This window comes from Lepidochelys olivacea (assembly GCF_965140295.1).
Source record: "Lepidochelys olivacea isolate rLepOli2 genome assembly, chromosome: 4".
In the NCBI taxonomy this organism is placed as follows: domain Eukaryota; kingdom Metazoa; phylum Chordata; order Testudines; family Cheloniidae; genus Lepidochelys; species Lepidochelys olivacea.
The window spans coordinates 77,666,586-77,694,161 of record NC_140414.1 but is presented as its reverse complement, the minus strand read 5'-3'; the positions used below and the strand labels follow the sequence as shown (position 1 = coordinate 77,694,161).

The following is a 27,576-nucleotide window of genomic DNA, read 5'->3' as shown; positions in this document are numbered from 1 at the left end:
GTATACTGAATTCAACATAAAAATATTGTTAGGTGCCAAAAGTAAAAGTAATAAAAGTTCTATCATTTTAAAATGAGACTTTTTAAGATCACACCAAGATGTACAGGCACGCAAAAGTAGATATAACACGTTTTCCTCCTTTAACTGCATTTTTAACTATTTATACTGCAAGTGAAATTCACCCCTGTACAGACAGCCAGTAGACAGAACTTTATACCATTTAAGCTCTGATTTGTGACTGCCAGGCAGGCTAGGAGTCACTGGATCTGCATTTATATACTTTCAAGATTCATCTGCATTAACATTCTCTCTCTCACTCACTATCAAGATACTGATTCCTGACTCCAATCAGTCCATGATGCCAACTTTCAGTACCCATTTGTTAAATTATCAAACAAGCACCTTTGTGCTTTCTCCCATAATACCTTGCAGGCTGGGGGAGTAGCTCCCCATAAACATTGCCAAAACTATCTCATTTTCCTGCTTCAAAACTTTCCTTTTCCATGATGCCTGCAAAAACCTGGCAATGGTTAGACCACTGGTACACTGAGATCATAGCCTATCATGCTGACCAATATTGTCTCATTGTTTCCTTCTATTTCCCCATCTGTCTCTATCTTTTATCTCATCTTATACTTAAGTTGTAAGCTCTTTGGGGCAGGAACTGTCTTTTTGTTCTGTATTTGTAGAGTGTCTAGCACAATGTCTGGAGGTCCTAGGTGCTTTGATACTACAAATCAATAAATAAATAATTTTGAAGGGATGTTCCACATGAAAAAGGCTGGAAGTTTTAAATATGCAAATATCAGTGAATATTCTATCACACTTGGGGAGGAAAAACTATTATTTCATTAACAGAGAATCAACACTTCTCTTAGTAGGCCACAGGGTCATCAAAGATCATCACAAGTTACTCCATTCTCTATAGGGCCCCTTGCAGGTCAGTAGACAGAGAAAATGAAGTACCAAGTAGTAATGGAGCTTCCACTACCCAGCTTCCACTATACCAGTAATAAAAAGAATATAAGATGGCTCTTTTCATGGAGATGTTTGCTATGGGACATAAAAAAATAGGGCATAAAGTGATGTTTTCACTCAACTTGCAGGTTCCCTGTGGTGCAGGCAAGACTACTTTGTAAAAACTCTGTAAAGATTGTTCCTGTTTTCATGATTTTCCTTGTGGCTTACAATAGTATCTCATATTAGAATATAAACAACAAATCCAAGCACAATAGAAAATAAATTACTGCAAACATTCTGGACATTTGGTAAAATCCCCACTAATTTTTCTACAAATTTGTGTAAAACTATCCCAGCATATTTCTCCAAATGCCCTGTAGTTTTCTATATTCTCTGGCTATTGCTGAGTTCTCAACAGCTGCCATATTTGCCTATACAGCCCCTCGGTTATCATTATCTCACCTGGAGCTTTACAAAATGCTTTGGGATAAAAAGTGGCTAGGGAAAGCGGAAGCATAGACTCATTGACACACAAAGTTGTAGTAATTTAACTAAAGGTGTGACTTAAAACTGTATGTGCATACTCTTACATTGCTTATATCCTGTATCTTAGAGAGAAAGGACAAACTAGAGAGGAAGGCTATTTGCATTGGACTTCAGAGACCCAGACTCACTTCTTTGCTCTGCCACAGATTTCCTGTGTGCCCTTGGGCAAGTCAATTAGTCTATGCCTCAGTTGTCCATCTGGGAAGTTGGGACAGTAGTAGTTGGGACAGAGGTGTTGTGAGCATAAATACCCTAAAGTGATTGTGATGTGCTCAGATACTCTGGTGATGGGGATCATATAAGTACCATAGACAGACATATCAGTTCAGCCTGCCCAAGCTAACCTGACATAATCAATTTGAAATCAACCTAGGTGTGTCCACGTAGGAGTTTGAACCAGCTAAATTAAACCAGTGTAAATTTGCACAAGACATTAGATTTAGATGCAGTGTTGGTGATGGAGGAAAGAGCAGGAGCTGGGAGAACAAGGTGACTTCTTTAATGACCCCTGCCAACCTACCTTCCTTACCTGCTTCACTCATGACAAAGCCCTGCTCACTAGTGTACTGCTGGGAGAATGGAGTAGCCAGTGCACCTAGGGAGCTAACTTAAGTACCCACTCATCTCTGATCTGTTCTGCTCTTGTGCACAGCAGAACATTGTGGAACACAGGCAGATGCTGGACACCCAGAGAAGCAAAAAAGTTGAAGCACTCTTTCCTATAGACTCTCCAATGTGGAGAAGTCAGACAGACAGACTGGGGAGGGGGAGGAAAAGAGAGAAACAGTGGAAAGGGTATGCAAATAATAGGAGGAGGGGAATGATGTGAGAAACTAGGGGCAGGGGAGGTGGGGGAAGAATTCAAGCCAGTAGGAAAAGGATATTCTAGCAACCAAGAGGGAGACTTGGAGGTGAGAGAAGGATTTAAACAAATAGAATAGGGGTAATAGAGGAGTTTTCTAGCAAATAAGAATAAAGAGGAGTTACTTGACTTGTATAGTAACTTGAGTTCTTCAAGATGTGTAGTGCCTATCTGTATTCCATTATGGGTGCACTTGTGCTTTATGCACCTGAGACCAGAAGATTTTTGCTAGCAATGTCTGTTAGTCCATGCCTGTGCCCTTCTCCTTCTTGTTCTCCAAAGAGAGGACATATGGCATGGTGCAGAACAATCACCTCTCCAGTTTCTTCTCTACCATGAATCTTGCATAAAGGATCCAAAGCAGAGAGGATGGTGGGTGGGTAGAGGAATACACAGAGGGACCACATATCTTGAAGAATTTCAGTTACTTCATGAGGTAAGTAACTTCTCCTCCCCCTCCAAGCGATAGTCCCTGTGTATTCTGCTGTAAGTGACTGACAAGCAGAGCTAATTAAAGGAGGGTACGAGGACTTCTGTGGTATCGATGACTGGAGGGCTTCTGTGCCCAAAGAAGCATCAGCTGAAGAAACTTGCAACAGGGTGTAATGTCTCATGAAGGTACAAACAGAATGCCATGTTGCAGCTTTACAGATTTCAGTAAGAGGAACATCTCAAAGTGAGATTACCAAAGCGGCTTTGGTCCTAGTTGAGAGTCTAAGCAATTTCCTAAAAGATTTTGTTCTTTGTAGGTAGAATGCCAAACCTTGATGGATCAGCTCACCTACCTGTCTAGCTGAGGTGATGGCGACCAGAACCTTCACAGATAGGTGGATCAAAGAACATGAGGCCAGTTGTTTGAATGGAGGTCTTGTTAATTCTGAAAGGACCAGATTGAAGCCCCATGATGGAGTAGGTTTCATTATATCAAGGAAAGGCTATGATCAGACCTTTCAGACACTGTACATACATTGTACAGTGGTTGTAAATTAGGGAATGCCGGGCAGAAAAAGCTGTTGTGTGTACCCAGATCTAAAGTCTTTAAAGAAAGGATATATTAGAATATCTATATATTCTAAACACAATGGGGATGTTAGAGAGTCATCAGATAATATTGACCCCAGACAGAACCTTTTCCACTTCTCTACGTAGCACTTTCTAGTGGACTCCTTCCTACTGTAGTTAAGAATAACCTCAACCATTTGTGAATGTGTCCTTTTTAGAGTCAACACCCATCCAAATACCAGCCTGTCCTGTGATGGGAAGTTGTACTGAGATGCCTGACCTTGCCTGTCCTAAGAGAACAAGTCCAGGGACATCTGAAAAATATTGGGCAAGCAGAATGGTCTAGACCATCTGGGAGCAATCAGGATGACCAACACTCCGTCTAGTTTGAGGCATCAGCTGTCCCAACCAAATGACTAGGAGTGAGTCTCCCTGACCTTGAGCTCCTCTGGAACAGTAGATCAAGCATTTTCAGTCCTCTTGAGATGCAGACAGATACTAGGATGGAACACGCCCTCCCCCCAAAATTGGGAAAATATGTCTATACTATGGAATCATGTAGCTCCCATTCATGGTCCTTGGAAAACTGTCCGTTGAGGCTGCCTGCCAATGTGTTGTGTATTCCTGAGAGCTGCACTGCCAACAGAGTGATCTGGTGGCAAATATACCGGTTCTAAAGATTGACAGTTTCTATACATAGAGGTACGGATATCATACCCCCTTGTTTGTTGACGTTGAATACTGTAATCATGTCTGACATCACCTGACTATACAAGGTCTGTATGAATGGCAGGAATCGCTTGCAGGCTTCACGGACTGCACACAGTTATAGTTTTATGTGCATCCAGGACCCTTGAGAAGTCCATGTCCCTTAGGGTGGAGTGCCTATCTAGATAAGCATATAGCACAAGGAAGCACTGTGATTAATGTCTTCTGAGGCAGGGGGCCTTGTTCTCCCACCAGGCTAGAGAAGCTTGCATTGTGTGTGGAAATCAATGCTAGCTTTTCCATACTGTGTTTGCTCAGCACATATACTGTTCAAAGCCAATCCTGGAGACAACAAACGCAAAGTCCCATGAAGGGTGTCACACAGGTGCAGGAAGATATGTGACCTAGGAGAATAAGAATGAATGGATTGATGTCTGTGGGCTCAGCTGAAGTTGTGTGACAAGTTCTTTATAGATTGGAATCTGTCCTGAGGAAGGTATGCCTTGGCACTGATAGAGTCCAATATTGCCTCAATAAAATCTAGTCTATAGTCTAAAATGGACTTTTGTACGCACAAAACTTTATGCAGATTCCCAGTGAACTCAGAAGATTGACCAAAGTTGAGGTTGCTGTCAGTTCCTCTTGATGAGATCACCCCCTCAGTAATCAGTCATTAGAATGAGCTGCTACGACAAAGTACTTTTGTAAATATCCTTGGCATAGTTGCAGGGCTGAAGGGAAGCACGTATATTGATAATGGTATGAACATACAGTGAACCTTAGGAATCCTCTGTGGGAGGAATGGATGTCTATATAGAAATAAGCATCCTTCATACTGAGAGCTGTGAATCAGTAGTATTTTGTTCAGTGAGGAAATTACTGAAACTGAACCTCAGTTTGCAGATACAGTCATGGAGCTATCTGAGATCCATGATGAGACTCCATCTTACCTTCTTTTTGGGGATGAGGAAATATTTTGAGTAAAAATTCCTTTCCCTGGTATTACAACAGCACTGCCTCTATTTCTCACAGATGAAGCAGAGGATCTAGTTCTTGACTGTGCATCCTTTTGCAAGAGGCGTCCCTGAAGAGGAACAGGGAAAGGAACTCTATAGTGTAGGCAGTATGAATAATGTCAAGTACCCATTTGACTGTTATCAGACAAGCTTGGAAGAAAAGAAACAGATGGCCATCAAAACTGGATATTATAAGTTTGGGTAGATGGACATGGTATCTGGAGTGGTTCACAGCTCTCGGAAATCCGAAAGTGTTTCTTAGTGGCAGGTTAGCGTTGGAAGGAGGAAGAAGGGGAAATGTGTTTGTTTTACTGCAACTTCTGTCATTTCTCTGGTGATTCATAAACCCTTTATCATTAAAGTGTTGAGGTGCGAGTCATGGCTTATATGGTTCTGGCCTGTGGAATTTCCTCCTTGTTGATGGAGTATAGATCTCTAGTGAGTAGAGGGTTGCCCTTGAGTCTTTCAGTAAGTGTAACAAATCAGTTCTCTTCCCACTGAACAGATTGTTCCCTTCACAAACAAATTCTCCACAGTAGGCTGGACTTCCTTGGAAAATCCTGAGGACTGAAGCCACAATGTCCTATTCATGACAATAGCTGTTGCCATCAAACAGGAAGCTGTGTCTGCTGCATTGACTGAGGTTTGAAAATGACCTGGCAGCTTGGAACTGTGCTCTGTCCTCCTGCAGGAGCTTGTTAATTATTCCAAGTTTGCAGAATTTACTAACAAAGTTGCATTTAACAATTAATGCCCCTGACAGAATGTTATGTGGAACTATAGGTTGGATGAAGCAAAAACTTTCCTCATCAACAGGTCCAACCCTTCAGCTCCCTTATCGGAAGGGATGGATTTTGGCTAATATTGCCTGTTTCTTTCAGAGACTGCTTGGCCTAAGGAGTTCAGGGCAGGGCATGTAAATAAAAATTCTGCTCCCTTGGCTGGTACAAAATATTTATTTTCTGTCCTCTTTGGAGTGGGACTACATGTGGCTGGAGAATGCCAGACCACCCTGCCAGATTCCGAAATATCTTCATTAACAGGCAGTCCCTTGCTAGGTCCCATGTGCTACAGAATGTCGAGGAATTTGAGATGTCTCCTGCATTTCCTCCAGGAGAAGGAGACAACCTTAATAAGTCTTGGAATTGCCTGTAATCAGGAGGAGAAAGTGAGGCCAGCACAACCACCTTATCGGGGGATGATGATGATGATAACCCCATCAGTTCCGATTCTTCTTCCCCTTCCATTAGTTCCTAAGCAGGTTCAGATTCCTCTCTCTAAGGAGAGGAATGTCGTGATTTCTGACAGGTTGTTCTGACACAGGATAGCATATGTATCGGTCACATTGTCCTCATTACAGCCATTAAGGAGGGTCAAATGGTGGTTGAGGTGGCCCTCATGGAATAGATCCCACACCATTGGTCCCAACATCGGTGCATTGTATTATTAGAATGGAAAGGATCCCAAGAGAGACTCTAAATCTTATATCTTGACTAACCTCCTGACTCCTCCTTACTGCAGGCAGTGATGGTCTCTTGCCCATTTTTGATGCACCTGAGGAGGAAAAGATAGATCCCACTTCCATGGGTGGTGTTATTGGAATCACAGAACTTGTGAGATCATTGCTGGGGAAGATATCAGGGAGCAACTCTCTCTTTTGTGCCACCCCTGGTCTGGTAGTATCGATCCTTGTGAGGATTGAATGGGAGACTCTACATCCTGGAGGATGACAATATCCTCATTGGTACTGTATCTCCCTGCAGGCTTGTGGTGGCATGGAGGACTCCTGTCTCTCTGTCTGGAAGAGTCAGCATTGTAAGAACTTTCAGCGCCAACAATTCCTTATCATAGTATGACTATACAATAGTTGGAGGGGGAAGAGCTTGATACTTCTCTTTCGTCAGTACCATGGATGGTTCCATTCCAGCAGATGGTGCCAGTCTCAAATTACTCTTGCTCTTTAGAGCCAGGAGATTGGTACTGTGTCTCTTGTGAGTGCCTCAGCTTCCTTTTACCAAGGGTGCAGAATCTCACCCAACTTTAATAGCATTGAAAAAGGGGTCATCTTCTTGAAAGTGGACCTAGAGGAGGATTTATTTAATCATTGAGGAGTATGTTTTCTACCCTCCTAATGTCCCTGTGTGAAAGAGAGTCTTCAGGTCTACTCCTCTTGGCCTTGGAATCTCAGTGCCTCCACCTGCAGTCTGACCCAGATCAAACTGGGGCCTCATAACACGATCCATAAGATATCTTCAAAGTCTACACTCATGGACTTGTTGAGTCCTGCTGCAGAAGGATCAGCAAACCCTGCACTTCAAGAGGATGTGAGTTTCCCCAAGGTAGTAAGAGGCACTTCAGATGGTTACTGACAGGGAGGGCCAGGAGAGACAATTCTTGAATCCCAGGCATTCAGGTCACCCTGTTCAGAAGAGAGTGTGAGGGAGAGAGGGAACACCCAAGCCCTAAGCTTATTTAAACTAACTAGGTACTAAGAAATAGCTAAAACTATCTAAAAGTATTAAAGGAACTTTTTACAATTTTAACTGTAAATAAGCTGAAGAAAGTATCAAGTGCTGCAGACACCGAGTGGTTCCATCGGCAGCGGAATGGAACTGGAGAGTCAGTTGGTCTGCATCGCCCCTTATGGCCTTGGTTCGGAGCAGTAGGGCACAGGCATTACGAATGGATATTACTAACAAATCTTCCAGTCTTAGGCACATGGAGCGCATGAGCATGCACAATGGAATACATGAAGACCATCACTTGAAGGTGGGCTCTTACTTTACCATGTTACCTTCTCCACCCCACCTCTCCCTCAAAAAACAAACAAACAAACAATAAAAAATAACACAGTAATTTTCAACATGTACCTATCTTTGGGATACCTTGACTATGAAAGGCATTACAGGACATTCTATCCTGTGGAATAATTTTTCCTACATTAAAGAATAGTTGCATAGAATAAACATGGATAAAACTGTATTACAGGTGCATAAAAGTGTTACAAAGATACCATTTGTGATAGACTGTCCCCCACTGATGGGGTGCCACCTGATGTACTGGAGTCCCACTGAGCCCGCCCATTCCACCAGCCTGGGGTCCCTCACCCTGTGCTTTGCCAGGCCCTCAAGCCTCCTCTAGCACACAAGCAAGTAGGGACACACCCATCTGCAGAATGACACAGACACTGAAATCAGCTCTGCATGGGAAGAATCAACTAAGGGATTGCCCAGCACTCAAGTGCCCTCCCCCTCTGTGGTACAAATCCAAAATTGTATTGTCTTGCTCTGCACAGAAAACTGTGCAGCGTAAGCTCATGAAATTCACTCCTTCCCTCAGTGTGGACGAAGATATGCACAGCTTTTTGCCTCCAGTTATGAATTTCACAAACTAGAGAGAACCAAAAAAGTTTATTAACTACAAAGGATAGATTTTCAGTGATTATAAGGAATAGCAAACAGATCAAAGCAGACTATTTTAGTAGATAAACAAAAACTGCAAACTGAGTTTAACACACTAGATAGGTAGGTTATAAATTAACAAATTCTCACCCTGAGTGATAAACAGACTGGCAGAGTCTTAAGGCACAAATTGCCTTTGGTTTCCCAGGTTTTCATACACAGGCTAAAGATCCTTCTAGTCTGAGACCATCACTTTCCAGGGTGTTTCCAGGTGTGTTGTTGCAAGGACAGTGAGGTAGCCTCATGATCGCATTATCCCCCTTTTATATCTTCTTCACACTTGCTGGAAAGCTCTTTTGCTGAACTGGGTCAAACGGTTCCCATTGTGTAGTGCTATCTCTGAGAGGTCTCTATTGTACACAGTTCCTGGGGTAATCCTTGTGCCTGTGTGCATTTCCTCAATAAGCCATGAACATTGTTTGGCCTTTTCACTGTTGTACCTGAAAGGCTGCTTGTGGGTGTTTTCAACCTCACATGTTTCAGTAACACATACATAGCCAAACTTCATAACTTCACACACAACAATAACACATATAATGCAACGAGATATTAATGTCTAGCAGATCAAGACTTTTAGAATGATACCTCACAAGCTATACTTTCTATAAAACATACACTAATTTCATGGCAGAGGTGAATACTGGGGTGTCAGGGTGTCACACCATCCAAATTAAATAGCTCTGTATTAGCACTATATCATAGTGGCTACAGGAGTAAGCAACAACAAGCACTCCAATAAGAGAAAATGAGAAGTGAAATTAAAACAGTGAATCAGAGTAGTTTAATATCCAAACTCCTTTCCTTGGGCAGGTGATAAGAAGAGATCAGACAAGACACTTAAAATAATGTATATGAATATTTCAGTGACAAACAATACAAAGGAACAGAATGAATGAGTTACAATAAAGTAACGCCAACTGTAAAAACTGTAAATAGAACTCAAATACACCATGATGTGCTAAAGAATTAACAAGGCCATTAAAAAAAAAAAGAGAGAGACAACCTGGTCTATTACATGTATCTTGTTTCCATGGTATAAAAAGGAAGACTGATTTATAGAGAGTAAAAGAGAAATTCAGTTTCATTTTTGAGATTTATATTTAGGGTTTCTTAATTGCCATTTAATTGTTAAACAGGATTTTTAGGGAGAATTTAATATTCTTTCCTGTCATTTTAGAACCCTTGGTCTGTGCCACTGTGCCTTTGGAGTCTCTGTTTAAATACTTGTGATGATAATTGATCGGTTTGTGTTTATCAGCAGAGTGATAAAGCTACCAAAATGTAAATAATCACTCCAGAAAACTACAAGAGACCAGAGAAATAAAACTGTATGAAACACTCAAGGATTAGTACTGCATATAAAATTAATGCACAATGACTAAAGTGATGATATACTCCGAAACAGTGCTGCCAGTATCATATTTCCAAGCTGATTTTCCATTTCCCTCTCATAAGAGCAAGCTTTGATGTTAACAATAGCTATGCAAGACTTCCATGATACAAGACTTTCACAATGTGATCTGAATAAGTTTAAGGATGGTCTACTAAAATTCTATTAATTATTATTAGGAACTGTAAAATCATCATTTCACTGTAACATAGTCTATCAGCTCAGGTATATAAATACCACAGATTTTCCCCACATGCAACCATACCATACAGCAGGGCCTCTTTCCTATATATTGATAAAAACAGACACCTCATTTAACCATGTGATCCATTTTGAGTAGTTTTGTTGCCTGCTATTGTCATGATGTCAATGCTTCAGTCAGCCCACTATCATTCCTCGCATCCTATTCTGTAACTAGCAGATTCGTAAGGTAAAAATGGTTGACAGAACCTTTATTCACCAAGTAAGTTGGAAGATATCTTCTTTAAAAATTCACTGGTAATTTTTATGCAATATATAGAGTCAAAGTGCCATAAAACTATACCGTACCCTCCAGTGAAGGACAGCTGATGCTTATTCAACATAATGTTAGCCTAATTTTAACAAAGTAAGATATCAGCTCTATAACTAGTACAGACAATGTCAAAATATACTATAAAAAAGTTGGACACATGTTTTATTCATGACAGCAAGCGTCACTCCTGATTCAACCAATTGTTCACCTATTATTTTAAGGTCATAATTCTCTCTTCTTTCCCCCTCTTCCCAATCATATCCATGTTGTACAGTAACAGACTAATTTTTCCAAGTTATACATGCTTTCTCTGACATCACAACTAAAATACATCACAGCTAACTTTTTCGATATCGTACTTAATTAGGCTTAAAATTAACTTGCAGCATTCATTATTGATCAGTTTAGAATGTTAATATAAAAAGTCTGTAAGAAATATAGTTTCACGGCTAAACAGTTATTCTCTTTGCACAGTTATTAGAAAAATGGGTCAGCAGATTGTTAACATTGTTTTACCAATTCTCTTCCCTGAGATTACCTTAAAATATAAAGCAAAAAAGAAGATTGTAAGTATTTAAGTTGTTTGATTCAAAACTATCTGAATCCTTTGTTCCTTTTGTACACCTTTGTCTATAATATAGCATACATTAAATCATGACATCAACTGGACGAGTTAAATGTACGGAAGTAACATTACTCACCTCTACTTCAACCTGATGTTCTTATTTGTTATGACATCTTCAACAATGAACCTCACTTATGATAGTGATATTGGACTGTAGGCAACTGAACAGATCCAGATCGTTTTGTAAAGTTGAAGTCAGGGCTGAAAGTTTCATTGCCAGGTTTTATTGTTTTTACCGTTCGTTTCCCGCAGTCACATTGCTGTTCAATTAGCATTAGAAATAAAACTTACTCAATTTTAAAGTTGCTAAAATCTTATTAATAAGACTCATTAGCTCTTCACACATTCCACCAGCTGATCTCTCAGAGGTGGCAAGTTCACTCTTGTAGTATTTGGTTTTTTTAATTGTTTCCCTTTTTTTCTTATACATGTTGCTCTACTTAGGCTGTAATCTCTAAAACTGGAAAATATATTTCTAGCCATGATTTTTTAGAAAACAGAAACTGTTTTTGTGCGTCAGTCATTGAAAGGTTGATTTCGCATAGAACACCTTACCTTCCTTAAATCACCAGCTGAAGAAGAAACTGAAAAGATTTTAAAGTGGTTTTTTTTCCCCCCTTGTACACTACTGATAGCCACCAATCAATATTTTAGACTTTCTTTCGAAAAAAATATTTCTAGCTCCTAATAATCTGAGATCCAATGTATTTTAAAAAAATCTGTAAAGACAAAGGATTCTGCAAATAGAGGAACTGACATTGATTTCCTATTATTATAAAGTAGTATCTTCATTCACAACATTTTACAACTATACATAATAGGTATGGTAATGTGAAGAGTAAACTTTAGTAGTAGCAAAACTCTTTGATTGTTAGTGACATATGTCATTGTTCAACTGAATAGGATGACAAATACATTCAATATGTGCAAATTGTACGATGTATATGGGTGATGACCCTTGAAATTAAGAATATTAATATACTAAGATGATACATGATGCTATCTAATAAACTCATATCAATGCTGTGGAAATGGTAAACAAGCTAAAAGATCAAACTAAACTTTTTTTTAAAAAATAACCAGCCTTAAAGCATACCAAAGATTACACAGTGGAAACACAGCAGTGTTATGCAAAAGAAGTAATTATGTAATTTAAGAGCAGTTAGTGATTAAAAATATTGAATTATAACAACTCTCAATATATATAATTTAATGAAAGTCTTATTGAGATTTATGAGCAATATATAAATCTAATTAGCTGAACCATATTAAGAAAAAACAGGTTATAACAACTGCTGCTAATAATAACTATGACTGAAGGACTGTACTTTTGAAATATTTAAGTGCATATTATGACATCAAACACACAGCCTGATCTCTGTATACATTATCTACAGTTGTAGCAGGCCATATTAACAACATTCAGTAGAAAGGAGAAGACTGACAGTCACTTCTTTAAGTTTCTAGTAGAAAAAGTAAAAGCAGTTCCTAGCAGGAGAAGAACAAATGACAGTTAACTTGATTGGATGATGAGCAATTTTAATAGACACACTGCTGTATTTCCTTCTAGGAGGCAACATTGACTGCATGCTGGCTAGATGGAAGTTCTGATGTCTGCACTTTTTGTTTCCCCCTAGTGAATATTACAGAGTTTGGGGGGGCAAATTTAGCCAGGATACAGCCACTGGACTGTGCCTGTCTAAATCAGAGTGTGCATTTGGTCCCAGCTCTTTAACATTACATAGTCAGATTTTGTAACCATTCATGCAAGTGTTCTTCTGAGAAACTTAAATCCATAGATTAATTTGCCTTCTACAATATCCTCGCTAACGTTTTTTGTATAATGCATGCTTTCCTTTTCTCCACATTATATTTACCATTTGGGATATCAAAGAGTCATCAAGCTATTAAATATAATTTGGCATTCAAAGCAATCTCAAGTTAAAAATGACACATGAGCATCATTAAGTGCAAACTAGCTTTTTATAGCAGCCACGGATCAGGCTAAATGATGCTTTTAAATCTTAATGGTTGGTTACTTAGCAAACAAAACTATAACTCCCCCCCCACACACACACACACACCTCACTCACCTGCTGCTCTCCTGGCTCTGGGGATTTCACCAGGTGCTTATCCTTGTACAAAGACCACAGGCCAATATTAGGCAGGAAAATTAAAGCCACCATGAACAACAACGTCATTTGCAAAAATCTCTTCTGTTTTCTCTTCATGGCAAATGGCAGCATATATAGAAGAAGAGGCGCTATTCCTTGCACTCGGGGCCAGTTTCCTTTCCCCTCTGTCTCTCCCCGTCACCCCGAAACTGGGAGTCGGTTAGAAGAAACTTTTGTTACAAGCCTCGAGTCACCACCAATCCGCGCAGTTCACAGGGCGAGTTTGTAACCTGCGGAACAAACGCAAACACAGATTCACTTAATTCCCCCACAAATGCGACTGAAATCATCGCCCATCGGCTGAGGCTTTCCCGAGGAAACTGTGAAGCACATGATCGATCCACGTTATTATAAAACAAGAGAGTAAATATGATCGGCAGATAGACTGATCAGAAGTTACTGAGAAATCGATACGACAATAAATGGTTTACGGGAAATTGGGTGGGAAGTGGGGGCCACGCGCTGGTCAAAGCACGCAATTCCGCAACCCACTGATCAGAGCGGGACTGCCAGGGAGCAATTTGCAAGCTCTTCCTCTGCGAGATGAAATGCTACCTCTGCCTCTAGCAGGAAGAGATCATCTCCCCCATCAGAACAGCTGCTTCCCACCACGAAAGAAATCCGGAGCTACAAGGTGCAACTCCAGCTGGGACCGAAGGAGGGAACAGGAACTCCCGTTTGAAAGGCGAGCTCTGAACTCCTTGAACCAAACACACACCCCTCCGGAGACGGCCTCGGTTTCCCCTCCTCGCCCTCAAGCCTCAACTGCACTTCGTGACAGAGGGAAAAGAGCCCTTGAAGGAGACAGCTGACATCATTACCAGCAAAATACCAACTAGTCTGAGACTTACCCTCCCCCCTTCTAGGCACTGTTAGCGTATTGCAAAGTGCATTCACCACCGCTCGGTCTCTCTCCCTCCCGGACAATATTTTCACACTCTGATGCGGTTCGTGTTACCATTCTTCTCCTGGGACTGATCAAGCAGAGAAGAAAGAAAAACATAATGAGCTCACCAATTTATTAAATAAAAAATGCGCAAAGGTGCAAAGCTCTAAGTGTGCAGGAGGGACTGGCGAGGGGATGATCAAGGGGGATGAACAGCTCCCTCCCGAGCCACCTCCTCCAGCTCTCTCTCTCTCTGATGGCTTTCAGCTGAGATGTGAGCGGGTGTACAACATGTGCACGGGATCTGAGCGGGGGGGAGGGGGAAATCTCTCCCAGCTCCAGTTTAAACAAAGCCGGAGGAGGCGCAGGATAAAACCCTGGATCTCTAGGCTCCGTTCCTCCCGGACTCGGCCCACAGCGCCCTCACCTCAACCCAACGGCTCCGGGCCACAAGGAAGGCGCTAAAGGCCAGTTGTTTCCTGGGCTCTTTCTCGTCGCCTCCTTCATGATGGGTTCCCGGGGAGCAGCAGCTGCGAGCTGGCTTCGCCGGAGAGGAGACCGGGAGGAGGGTGGGAGGAGGCGGGGGGAGAAGAGGGTTACTTGGCACAGAAAGCTGCTCTTCCCGACGCCTTATTAGTGGGAGCAATTCCAGAGCCGGCCGGGGCAGGTAAAGCGTCCGGCTCCTGATCTGCTCCGCCCGGCTCCGCTCCTGGCCGCAGAAGCCGGGGGCGGCTGGCGCTTCTCGCCTCCCCGTGCTGGAGGCGGCAGCGGGCCCGGCCGGGCGCGCCCCGTGCAGCCCCTGGCTGGTGCTGGCGGTGGACGCTGGCGAGGCTGGTCCGTAAGGAGCCTGGCGCAGCAGGCCGAGCACTTGCATGGCGTTAGCTGCGGAGCCGCGCCACCTGGGAGCCAGGGAGAATCCACCCCACCGCCGAGCTCTGCGCCCCACCGGCCTCCAGGGGGCCGACGGGCTGGGCTGGGGCGGCAGCCCAAACCCCGCGGGCCCGCAGCGGCGTTGGCGGAGGCACCGCTGGCTTGGCCAAGGCCGCCGGGGCCGCGGCGAGAAGCCGGGAGGCAGCATCTCAGGCGCGTTCCGGTAATAAAGGGGCTCGATCCATCGCTGGGGTGAGCGCGGGGAGCCTGCGGGGGCCGGGCCCCAAAGTGTGGGCTTTCGTTTCAGTCCCCTTCTGCACCTCCCCGGACTGAAGTGCGCCCGTGGTGTCAGTCACCTTCCCGGAGGCTCCTCTCCCTAGCCCACCCCCTCTTTGTTAGCCTGATTGGGGGGGGGGGCAAATGGGGCGAGAAGCTGCTCCTAAAGCATGTTGTCCTTCGTGTATGTTTATGCCAGCCACCCAAAACGTGAGCAAACCTGCTTTGCCTACGATGTAAGCCTTTGAAATACCATAAACCTCCAACCTGAGTCAAACATTCTTGGTTCAAGTTTAGCTCAGGCAGGAATGTGGAAGGGGGATAGAGACTTTAAATAGGGCTCCGTGCATAGAGCATACAGTGTGCCAGTCTGCCCTTGCTATGCTGGTTATTAGAAATTCCTCCCCATAGCTGAGGAGGGTGGGTATTTAAATTTAAATTACATGAAAAGAGTTGCAAGCCTCCGCTCCCCACCCGGATCAAACAGGACTTTCAAAATCTCAAGGCCCATGATTTATGCCTGATTGTGCACAGGGTGAATGTTGGATTACAAGGTATGCTTGACAGGCGCACAATCTGTATATTTCTGTGTAAAGAGCACTAACTCAGTCATGTATTAAAAAAGTCACCAAGTCGTTGTTGCTCATTATTTCTATTAGTCACTGAAATATTGACAGGGTTCTCTGGAGTCTGTGGAGCACTGGAGCTATCCTGCAGCAAAACCCTATGCTTAAGTCTGAAAATTGTGAGGTGGTATGAAATGCCCGGCAATAAATTGTGACTAGTACTGTGCATTTCAACTTGAAGAATTTCAGTGGGTGGAGTGACAGAGAAATCCAGGAGCATTGCACAGAAGTAGAGAAGAATCATATAGAAGGGGTGCAAGTTGTGCTTGCATCACAAAGTGGGGTTCAGGGCTCTTAAGTATAAGAGGAGTGAGGAAATTATTCTTTTGCTCCCCCCCCCCCCCTTTCCTCTAGCTTCTGGAGAAGAAATCCCCTAATATCCTTCCTGGAAGATGATATGTCACTTGCTGCCTGAGAATTGGACCCTGCAGAAATAGATTCCAAGGCTAGATGTGACCACTGTGATCATTTAGTCTGACCTGCTATATAAAATATACTATCAAATCTCTCCAAACTAGAGCCTATATTTCATGGAGTTGTTAACCCTCACTGTTAAAATAGTAGATCTCAGTTTATCTAGCTTCAACTTCCGCTCATTGAGTGAGCTAGATTCAAGAATCCATTATCAAATATTTGTTCCCCTGGATATACTTACATACTGTAATCAAGTCATCCCTTACTGTCCTCTTTGTTAAGCTAAATAGAGTGAGCTCCTTCTGTCACTATAAAACATGTTTTCTAATCCTGTAATCTTTTTTAGAAGTCTTCTCGCAACCCTAACTGTGGACACCAGACCTGGACAGAGTATTCCAGCAGTGATCACAAAAGTGACAAATAGAGGGGTAAAATAGCTTCTCTACTCCTACTTGAGATTCCCCTGTTTATGCATCCAAGGATTAGCTCTTTTGATTCAGGATTCAACAGGAAGCTCATGTTCAGTTGAATATTTACCACAATCCCCAAACAGTTTTCAGGGTCACTGCTTCCCAGGATAGTGTCCCCCATGCTCTGAGTAGGCTCTACATTCTTTGTTCTTAGATGTATATGTTTACCTATATTAAAATGGCTGTTTGCTTGGATCCAGTTTACCCTGCAATCCAAATTCCTCTGTATTAATGACTTTCCCTCTTCATTATTTGTTTCTCCAATTGTGTCATCTGCAAACTTTAGTAGTGATTTATGTTTTCTTCCATGTCATTGATAAATATTATAGGTCATATAACCCATCCGTATAAGACCCCACTGAAAATGCACCTAGTTGATGATTCCCTCTTTACAATTCCCTTTTGAGCCCTACCAGTTAGCCAGCTTTTAATCCATTTAATGTGTACCATGTTAATTTTATATCTTTCCAGTTTTTTAATCAGTGTTGTGCAATAATAGTGCAAATGTCTTACAGAGGTGTAAGTATTTTACATCATACCATTAACTTTATCAACTGAACTTTTAATTTCATCCAAAGAAATCAAAGTTTCACTGGATCTATTTTCAACAAACCTATTTTGACTGGCATTCATTTTATTACCCTCCTTTAGTTCTTTATTAATTGAGTCCCATATCAGCTGCTCTATTATCTTGCCAGGGATCGATGTCAGACTGACAGGCCTATAATTACCCAGGTCATCCTGTTTACCCTTTTTAAATATTGGCACAGCATTCACTTTCTTCCAGGCTTCTGGTACTTCCCTGGTGTTCTGAAACTGTGTGTAAGGCAACTCAGGGCCAAAATGGAAGTCAAGTGCATGAAGTCTGGTGGGGCATCTGAGTCTAGTCAGGAGAAGACCATCAAACCCCATGGATTTTCTGGATCCCCATTTTGGGAAAACTGAACCTTGAGAGCACATGGTAATAATGTGACTTTTCTGATATGGTTGGAAGACCACCACCTTTTTCCCACCTAAATCTGCTCCCTGGATGGTGTTTCTTTCTCTCCCTCACTTCATAGACCATGGTGGTGGGAAGTTTCCATCCCATATGGACACAGGGACAGAAAGTCTAGCAGCTATAGTGGTGGCAGACATTGGCACTTGTGGCAGCAGGTATTGATTCTTTTGATCATGACTTTACCAACATGTTAGTCAGTGTGTAAACCAGGGGTGGGCAAACTTTTTGGCCCAAGGGCCACACAGGGCTGCGCAACTGTGTGGAGGGCCAGGTAGGGAAGGCTGTGCCTCCCCAAACAGCCTGGCCCCTGTGCCCTATTCACTCCCTCCCACTTCCCACCCATCCAACCCCCCTGCCCCCCGCTCCTTGTCCCCTAACCACCCCCTCCCAGGACCCCCACCCCTAACCACCCCCATCTACTCCCCCAAGAACCTCTGCCCTATCCAACTGCCCCCCAGGACCCCACCCCCTATCCAGCTTCCCCCTGCTCCCTGACTGCCCCCCAGGACCCCCTGCCCCTTATCCAACACCCCGGCCCCCTTACCATGCCACTCAGCAGCATGTCTGGGAGTCATGCCGGAGCCAGACGCGCTGCCCTGCATGAGCGCGCCGCCCAGAGCGCTGCCAATGCGGTGGCGTGGCTGCGGGGGAGGGGAGACAACAGGAGCTCAGGGGCCGCGCAGGACAGTGCTGTGGGCCGGATGCGGCCTGCGGGCCGTAGTTTGCCCACCTCTGCTGTAAACAGTACTGATCAGCCCTGTCTTGGTGTTGGCTTTCTCTTAGGGAATCCACTTTCTAGGGGATATGTTCTGTGGCAAAAGTCCAGTGCTGCAGAGCTGAAGTCACAGAAGACATGGTACTCAGTAATAAGGCACATTATTATAGCTTGCAAAAAGGAACTTGCTGTAGACCATGAATGAACCCTGCGGAGTTAAGATTAATAACCTGTAACTTTCCGATATAAAAATGTAACTAAGTTCATGGAAATAGAGAGAACAATGATTGCAATATCTAACACCAGTTGATATGTTAAGTCACGAGAAAGTGAAATGACCAGATTTCCAGCCTGTTGACCTATTGCATTAGGCTGCCTAGCTCTAAAAAAGAGAGGAATGCTATGACTTTCAGGAGGGTTTTCCTGTGACCTTTACTACCTAGGTCTGAAGTAGGATTGTTAGCCAGTAGTGATCCAGATACTTCTGGGACTGACTTGCTTTTAAAAGGATGCTTCCTCTTTGTTCAAGTACTTGTGGGTCCCTCTCAGCCCATTTGTCAATCTCTTATCACTTGTCCTAAGTCAGGCTAATATGAGGGCAAGGACACTTTTGGTGTTGTATTGGTAATAAATATAAGCAATATAAAAAGAGAGGGAACCACTTATTGTAAATACTTACACACACAAACACAAGAATGGCCGTACTAGGTCAGACCAAGGGTTCATCTAGCCCTGACTCCTGACAGTAACGAGTGCCAGAGGCTTCACAGGGAATGAACAGAACATCTGGCAAAGAGTTCCACAGCTTGACTGCATGTTGTACGAAAAAAGCACTTCCTTATGTGTGTGTGTGTGTGAAACCTGCTGCTTATTAATTTCATTCGGTGACCACTGGTTCTTGTGGTAACGTTACCCAGAGTACAAGCTGGACCAATGAACAGCTCTCTCTCCTCAATTCTCCAGCCTTGGCTGCCTTCTACACTGCTTTGCGATAAGAGCTACCTAGGGTGACCAGATGTCCCGATTTTATAGGGACAGTCCCAATTTTTGGGTCTTTTTCTTATATAGGCTCCTATTACTCCCCCCCCCCCATCCCGATTTTTCACATTTGCTGTTTGGTCACCCTAGAGCTACCTCTCGTGGTCTGCTCCCATAGCTGCAGCATGTAAGTTACTCCCAGATCTATTGTATGAGTGCTATGCCACTCAGAAATTAGACTGGATCCTGTGCTTCACATAGGACTAAAGCAAGAACTGTCTCTTCCCTTGTGGGTTCCAGGACTAGCTGCTACAAGAAGCAGTCATTAATGGTGTCTAGAAATTTTATCTCTGCATCCCATCCTCAGGTGACAGGCTCTCATTCAATATGAGGATAGTTGAAATCCCCGATTATTATTGCATTTTCTGTTTTTATAACCTCTGTAATCTCCCTGAGTATTTCACAATCACCATCGTGGTCAGTAGTATATTCCTAATGCTATATTCTTACTGTTCAAGCATGGAATTTCTATCCATAGAGATTCTATGATACAGTTTGACTCATTTAAGATTATTACTACAGTTGATTCTATACTTTCTTTCACATAAAATACCACTCCCCCAGCAGCATAGGTGCCAATTCCTTGGGTGCTCCAGGGCTGGAGGGGAAAAATTGGTGGGTGCTCTGCACCCACCGGTGGGTCCCTGCCCCATCCCAGCTTGCCTTCGCCACCTCCCCTGAGCGTGCCGCCACGTCCTGCTTCTTCCTGCTCCCTCCCAGCGCTGGTGCCGCGAAACAGCCATTTCACGTGGCAAGCCTGGGAGGGAGAGGGAGGAGGGAGAACGTGGCATGCTTGGGGGAGAAGGCAGGGCCGGGGCTGGGACTTGGGGAGGGATCCAATGGGGCAGGGAGGGACGGAGTTAGGGTGGGGACTTGGGGTAGGGGCAGGGCCGGGTAGGAGGCAAGAGCACCTACCTGTGCAGAAAAAAGTTGGTGCCTGTGCCAAGCAGTACAACCTAATCTGTCATTCCTATATGTTTTGTACCCCTGCTATTACCATATCCCATTGATCATCTATCAAGGTTCTCTGCTACCTATTATATCAATATCCTCATTTAATACCAGGCACTGTAGTTCACCCCCTTAGTATTTAGACTTCTAGCATTTTTTTACAAGCATTTATAAAATTTGTCAACATTTAGTTGTTTGCCTTCATGTGATATAATTGAATGGGACTCTTGTTTGACTGTTTCTCTTCAGTTCCTACCTGTACTTCAGCAACTCCTATCATCCCCTCTTTACTAGAATATAGAGTATGTCTTGAATAAGTCCTCCCTAAGAGATGTCTTTGTCCAAACTGTATGTTCTCCACATGTGCCAGCTTGGCCCCAGCACTCAGTGTAGACTCCTCTATGCTCTTTTTAATTTTACATGCCACCCATCTCGTTCTATTTTGGTTTAGATGGTGCCATCCTTCTTGTATAGTATCCTCTTTCCCAAAAAGTTTCCCCTGTTCCTAATAAACCTAAATCCTCGTTCCAAAACCATCATCTCATCCACACATTTAGACCCTCTAGTTCTGTTTGTCTGTCTGGTCTTGTGTGCAGAGCTGGAAATATTTCAGAGAGTGCTACCACCGAGGCCCTGGACTTTAATCTCTTATCGAACAGCCTAAGTTTGGCCTTAAGGATCGCCCTCCTATCTTTCCCTATGTCACTGGTACCTGCATGTACCACAAACACTAGTGCCTCCCCAGCACTGAATACAAGTCTATCTAGAAGTCCCAAGAGGTCAGCAACCGTTTTTAATGATTGAATCCCCCATTCCTATCGTCTGTCTCTTCCTAATAACTGGGGTCCCCTCCCAAGAGGGGTAGCCTCAGAGCAAGAGGAAACCATTACATCATCTAGAAGGAGGGATTGGTTTCCTCCACTCCAGCTAAATGTTTGCCTTTTCCCAAGACTTTCCATTCTCCTCCATAGCACAGAGACTGTCAGACCGGGAATGGGACCATTGCACTATGTCACTGGAAGTCTCCCCTAGGTACTTGTCTGTCTCCCTTAGCTACTCCAGTTCAGTCACTCTGGCATCAAGAGCCCATACTCTGTCTCATAGAACCATGAGTTGCTTGCACACTTATGGCACCTGCCCACAAGGCACATAATTATACATGCTGAATTCAGAGCAATGAACTGGATAACCCCCACCTTGCTGCTGGAATTCTGCATGCATTATTATTATTTTTTTATTCTTGCAGGATCTTTTTTCTGTGTGTGCGGGGGGAAGTATTGGCCTAAGTTTACAGTATGCTAGGTACAATTGGCTTTTCATACTCCCTCACAAACTCCCATGGTTGTTGCTCCTGTTCGCTTAAGAGCTATTTCATTGAGATACATCTCATATTAGACATATTTACCTGCACGCTGAGATCAATTCTTACTGCACTATTGGTTTTTAAAAATTGAAATGCTTATTTTGTATATAAATTCTGGGTTAAACGGCGCCCTGCTCGAAGCAGATTTAACGCCAAAGGTATACCCACTTCTACCAGGGGTGAATTTGGCCTAACGTTTCACATCATTTTAGGCTTCCTTTTGTCGTCATATTTTAAAACCAGCATCACATCTTTGTAGTATTGTCAACTCTACCAACTTTCTCACAAATGTCATATTTGGAGGTGAGGGGGGAGACTAGTTACTAGACCTCAGTGGAAGAATACAAAGAAATTGAACCCTAAAAATTCAACTCAGAGGGCAAATAAAAGAACCAAACTTTTTTTTATGTGATGACTTGGAAGCTAATCTCATGATTGTGGAAACCTGACTCAGTTTTTCAACCCTTGGGGTTAGTGATATTACAGGGGTGGCCAAACTTACAGGCCCTCTGAGCTGCATACAATAATCTTCAGAAGTTTGAGCACCACAAGACACACACAACCTGTCCTGTGGAGCGGCACCCACCATCTCCTCCCACCCATGCAGGACTAAAGCCCCCAGAACCTCTCCATGCAGGGAAGAGCCCCTAGTCCTATCACCCTGCCACAGGACAGAAGCCCTACACTTCCTCCTCCAGTCTGGTAGGTGGAGAATGGGGTGGAGGTTGGGGGGGAGCTCAACGAGCCGCACTTTAACTGTGCTCAGCTCGCAAGCTGCAGTTTGGCCACGCCTGCAATATTATGTTTGGGCCAGTGAAGATTTGTTGGAAACTATGTCTCAACACATATTAAAACCTTTAGTAGGAATAGACCTAAAATATTTCTTCTTTCCCAAACCAGTAACCTATGATTCTTCCACTTTGTGTCTAAAATGTAGTAAACTATCAAGGGAAGAAGCTGGGAATCTATGAGCTTAAAAGCTTTAGATAATTTAATAGACATGAAAATAAGATTTTATAAAATCTCCTCTGAAAACCTATAGAATTTAGAAAAGAATGTTATCCATATTAGAGAATGCTACAGGTTGGTTTTTAAAGAAATCCATAGAAAAGTTATTGCTCCATCAAGTTCTATAGGACTCTTACCTGAGTAATGCTAAAGCCATGGATTATTTCCACTTTCAAATCTTTATTCTGTCTGACGAGCCAGCTGATAGATGGTTGCTGTGCCACACTACAAACTCAAAGAAGCCAAAAAAAAAAAAAAGAAATATGCAGATAAACCCAACTCTTCGCTAGTTACCTCACACACTGTAGAAAATCATTGAAAATGTGGTAGTAGTCAGATAGAAAAGTTGATTTTGTGAGAACATGAGTAAAATGTCAAATAATTAAATAGCTTTTAATTCAGCAAAGTGCTGATCTCTGGAAAAAAATTCTCACTGTTCCTCTGCCTTTGAAAGTTTACATAAATCTCAAACCTAAGCATGGAACATGAGCACTCTATTTTCAAGAGGAGAGTTTAAAAAGAAAATATCAATTACAAGAAGAAAAATGAAAACAAAATGGCTTTGGAAAAAAATAAGAACAAATGCACAAAATCCCAGGCTGGAATGCAAACTGGATTCTGTATTAACTAGGAATTGTATTAGACTTTCTCACAGACCTAACCCCTTTGTAGGGCTCTCCTACATTTACCAGCACAAACTGAATTTCAAAGAATATACCTGAAGCAAATGGTAATGTTTATGCTATCCTATAAATATGATTGTTTTTAGATCCTTGTCATATGGCTGATTTCATAGTTCCCTGTTCATCTTTTGAGGTTAATTGGGCACTTGGCTCTTTATCATTACTTTTTGTACATCTGGGTGAATTAGCTCCCTGTGTGCTGGTATGCAGGCATGGTCTGTGGACCCTGACATACTCAACCAGCTTGAGTCCAAAGCATTATTGAGTCACTAGAAATAATAGGATAATAAAGCATCCTATTTGTAATATTTCCACATGAAACTGAAAATATCATTAATCTTGTAAAATATGAATATGTTTGTGCACTATTTAGACACTACAGCATATCTGAAAGGAAACAGATGTGAACAACATTATCGCTGATCTTTTACTAGGGACCTTGTGAAGAAACTTGATTTTTTGTTGGACCAAAACAAAATATCCCCTCCCCCCCACCCAAAGAAATTTACACAATAGATTTCAAGGCCATGCAGAACATTATGAACATCTAGTGTGATCTGCTTCATAATACAGGTAATTTAATTTCAGTCATTAATTTCTTCAGCCAGCTTTTAGCTGCTGGTTGAGTTAGAAAATCTTTTCAAAAAATACGTATGTATAAAATTACAGTTGTGCACTTTAATACCCCCAAAAGCTTTTTTTGTGGTCTGGGCCAGTTTCTTGCCTCTGTCACAAGCTTATAATTTAGAGTGAGTGTGCAATGGGGAAATGAACAGCCCACACAGAGAATGAGGCATTTGGATGATGGAAGGAGTTTTGTATAACCCAGAGGACTCTAAAAGACAGAAAACACCCACACCTTCTTGGTAGCTGTCTCTAACCATAACAAAGATAATGTCAGTAAAAAATATCTAAGATAACTTGTTCTGAAAGTTTTCTAACAAACTGGCACAAGGACAAACTGCTTTTTTGAAAAAGCAGTTGTTGTTTATTGACCATGATATGCCTCAAACTTCTATATGGTAATGTGGTTGCCCTCTCTCCCACAAAGAGTTAGGAATCTTACAAGTGAGTGATAACTGAGATGTAGGAGTTATTGTGCTTGGGGAGCTGTGTTTATGAAATATTACTGAACGGTCTAACTTCTCTGCTCTCAACTATTGCAAGAAATCAAGCACTGAACTGAAGGACTGGAGAATTTTAATGGCAGAAACTCAACTCAAATGATTTTTGTTTAGATGTGTTGTCTGGGGACCAAATGGGATGTTTATCTCTCTGACTGTACTGTAAGTATTGGTGTCTGAAGAATGTTAGAAATTTGTTTTAATTAAGTGAAGTAAGGTTTTTTGATGCTGCTTGAGTATAATCATTATTCCATGCTTTTCTAAAACAAAACATAGTGAAGGCATATTAATTATCTGCAGTTTATTTTAATCGTTTTTGTAAGATATCAACTTAATCAGGTAAAAATGTTGGTTCTCATATTACCAAGCACTTTACTGTTAATAACATTTAGCCTTTATATAGCACTTACTCTTGACAGACATTAATCCTTTTAGCAATCTGTGAGGGTAGGAAAATATTATCCCACATTTAACAATGAGTGAACAGAAGCAGAGAGGTTAAGTGAAGGCAATAGAAGTCGTCTTTGAAAGAGACATGGTTACAACTCAAGAGTTTGTGTCTATGTCCTGCAGAGACATCATGCTACTTCCTAGTGATGTATAGTTACATGAAAGGCAAAGCAAATAGAAGTATCCTCTTCATATCACAGCATTATATGACAGCACTTATATTAGCAATAAACAGGCTCCCATATTTGACAGAAAGGCAACATAAATGCAGGGTTTCTATATGTTTTTAATATTTTATTTTTGCTTTTGCTACTTAATGCCTGACAATTAGAAGGTAGGTTCTAGTGATTTTGGAATGTGTTACTTCATTATGAAGGGGAATAAAACAAGGCATGTCATCCTGTTTTATATTAGGATTACCAAGTGTAGTGATTTGCAATCAACTGTATAAATATAATTTCCAATATTATTTTCTTATTTGACTATAATGGAAACAAGTTTTAAAAATGTGGATTAAATTAGATCACAATATTTTCTTATTAGGAAGCTTGGGCATATATTAATTATTTAACTGGTGTAAGTAAGCTATTAATTATTAAATGGCAGACATCAGTTCAGTTCTATAATGTTTTATAATTGTCATATTGTTTTCCCCTTAGAATATGTATATTAAAGTTAAAAGGATTTTCTTTTATTTACACAACAAAGTAAGAGCAAAAAAGGCATATGGGAACATACTCTATTCAGGTTCAATCCTGCAGCCTTTTCTCATATTAGTCATTTGCTTATGGAAGTAGTCCCATAACATTTAATGGGACTATTTGGGTGAGTGGGAGCTACCAATGTAAGAATCACAGAACTGTGGTCTTACTGCATGAACCCTACTACACCTTACATTCTACGGGAAATGTGTTAAAAGTTAGTCTGTAATGTGTAAGATACCAAGCTGGCAGCACTCCAGGCTGAAGTCTACTACCCACGAAAAGACAGTATAAGGCTTGATTCTTCCAAAAAACCTAAGCCCCTGCTACGGGAGTTGTAGGTTATCAGCACTTTGACAAATCTGGCCCACAGAGAGGGGGAGGGGGGCTAATTTGAGCACAGGACTAGAGCCAGAAACTCAGGAGTTCTGACTTTTAAGCCTAGAGCAAATGACTTAGCCTTAAGTCCTGGTCCTAATGAAGTCAACTGTAAAATTATCTGCTGCCATATCAGTACAATAGGAATAATATTACTTATCCAGACATTTAGCTGGTTGAAAGTTTTTTCAGTGGAACAGTTTTTCCATCAGAAAATGCAATTTGACCAAAATCAAAGCATTGTCATGTGTTGTGAAAAGTGTTATATTTGTGCTAAGGCTTATTGTTAGTGCACGTGCAGCTGCAATCTCCATTCTGCCCCAGAAATCTATACCATACCCCTGTTGCTGAGGTAATTCCCTGGTAGCTAGTTCCAGCAAGTTTGTTGTCTATTTGTGCCAGCATACCTGGTCTAAAAGAGCAATGATGAATCAGGCCTTAAGTTCCTATAGTTGAGCTTCCACATATCAAGGCCTCCAAAATTAGAAGCCACTTTTGCAAATTAGCCCAAATTACTTCTAAGGCTATCTCCTAGACAAGTGAAAGACAAAACTTTTGTCATTCAGAGGTGTTAAAAAAAAAACAAAATAAAAAACCAACCCACTTCCCTGAAAGACAAAAGTTTTGCTGACGACAAGCACCAATGTGAACAGCACTGAGAGCGCTTCTGCCAACAATGCTTATGGCGGTCGTTGGGGTGGAAGTTTTTTGTTGGCAGGAGAGCCAACAAACAATGGCGGCACTGCATATCTTTTAGTGGCACAGCTGTAGCAGCACAGCCATGTTGCTGAAAGCTGTGTAGTGTAGACATAACCCAAGTCACACAGGAAGCCTGTTGCAGAGCCAGGCGAAGTTCAGCCACAGAACTCTCTTTCCTCTTTTAAGGTTCTTTGGCTCCAGGCATTCTCCCCTGTTCTTTTTTCATTCTAGAGTTAGGGCTCTTAAGAAAACAATGGCTTGATTTTCCTCTTACTTGTATTGGGGTAAGCTAAGTGCAACTCCATTGAAGTCAATGATGTTAACTGGTGTAAGTAAGAGGAAAATCATGCCCTAAAGGTTTAAAAGCTGCATTTGCCACATACAAAGAAAAGCTACTTTCTGCATTATGTGCTGAATTTATTTTAAAAAATGCATACTCGCAACTAATTTTTGTTAAATATGTTTTAATGAGCTAGCACTGAGAGTGTTTAATTTTAGTAAACAAATTAGATTTCTGCTTTTTATATATTATGTAGAAGGAGGAAACATGATTAAACCTAGGAAATACTGAGGATTTCTCACTTTCTGAGGGAGTATCAGGTGATAAAATTAGAAGTATTCAAAAGGGACTGCTCCATGTCAGAGGATAACAATAGCTGAGAGCAG

At 42.0% G+C, this 27,576-nt stretch overlaps 1 protein-coding gene across 1 annotated transcript in view; it reads right to left on the bottom strand.

The window, feature by feature from the left end:
* GALNTL6 (polypeptide N-acetylgalactosaminyltransferase like 6) overlaps positions 1 to 15,913 on the bottom strand; it is a 943,544-nt gene extending 927,631 nt beyond the window's left edge. Inside the window, exons 1-3 of the mRNA XM_084626308.1 lie at positions 14,572 to 15,913; positions 14,110 to 14,232; positions 13,178 to 13,488 (exon numbers count right to left, since the gene is read on the bottom strand). Of these exons, the coding sequence (XP_084482434.1) occupies positions 13,178 to 13,330 (153 nt within the window). The 5' untranslated portion in view covers positions 13,331 to 13,488; positions 14,110 to 14,232; positions 14,572 to 15,913. The remainder of the gene's footprint in view (positions 1 to 13,177; positions 13,489 to 14,109; positions 14,233 to 14,571) is intronic.
* Between the last annotated feature and the right edge of the window lie 11,663 nt (positions 15,914 to 27,576).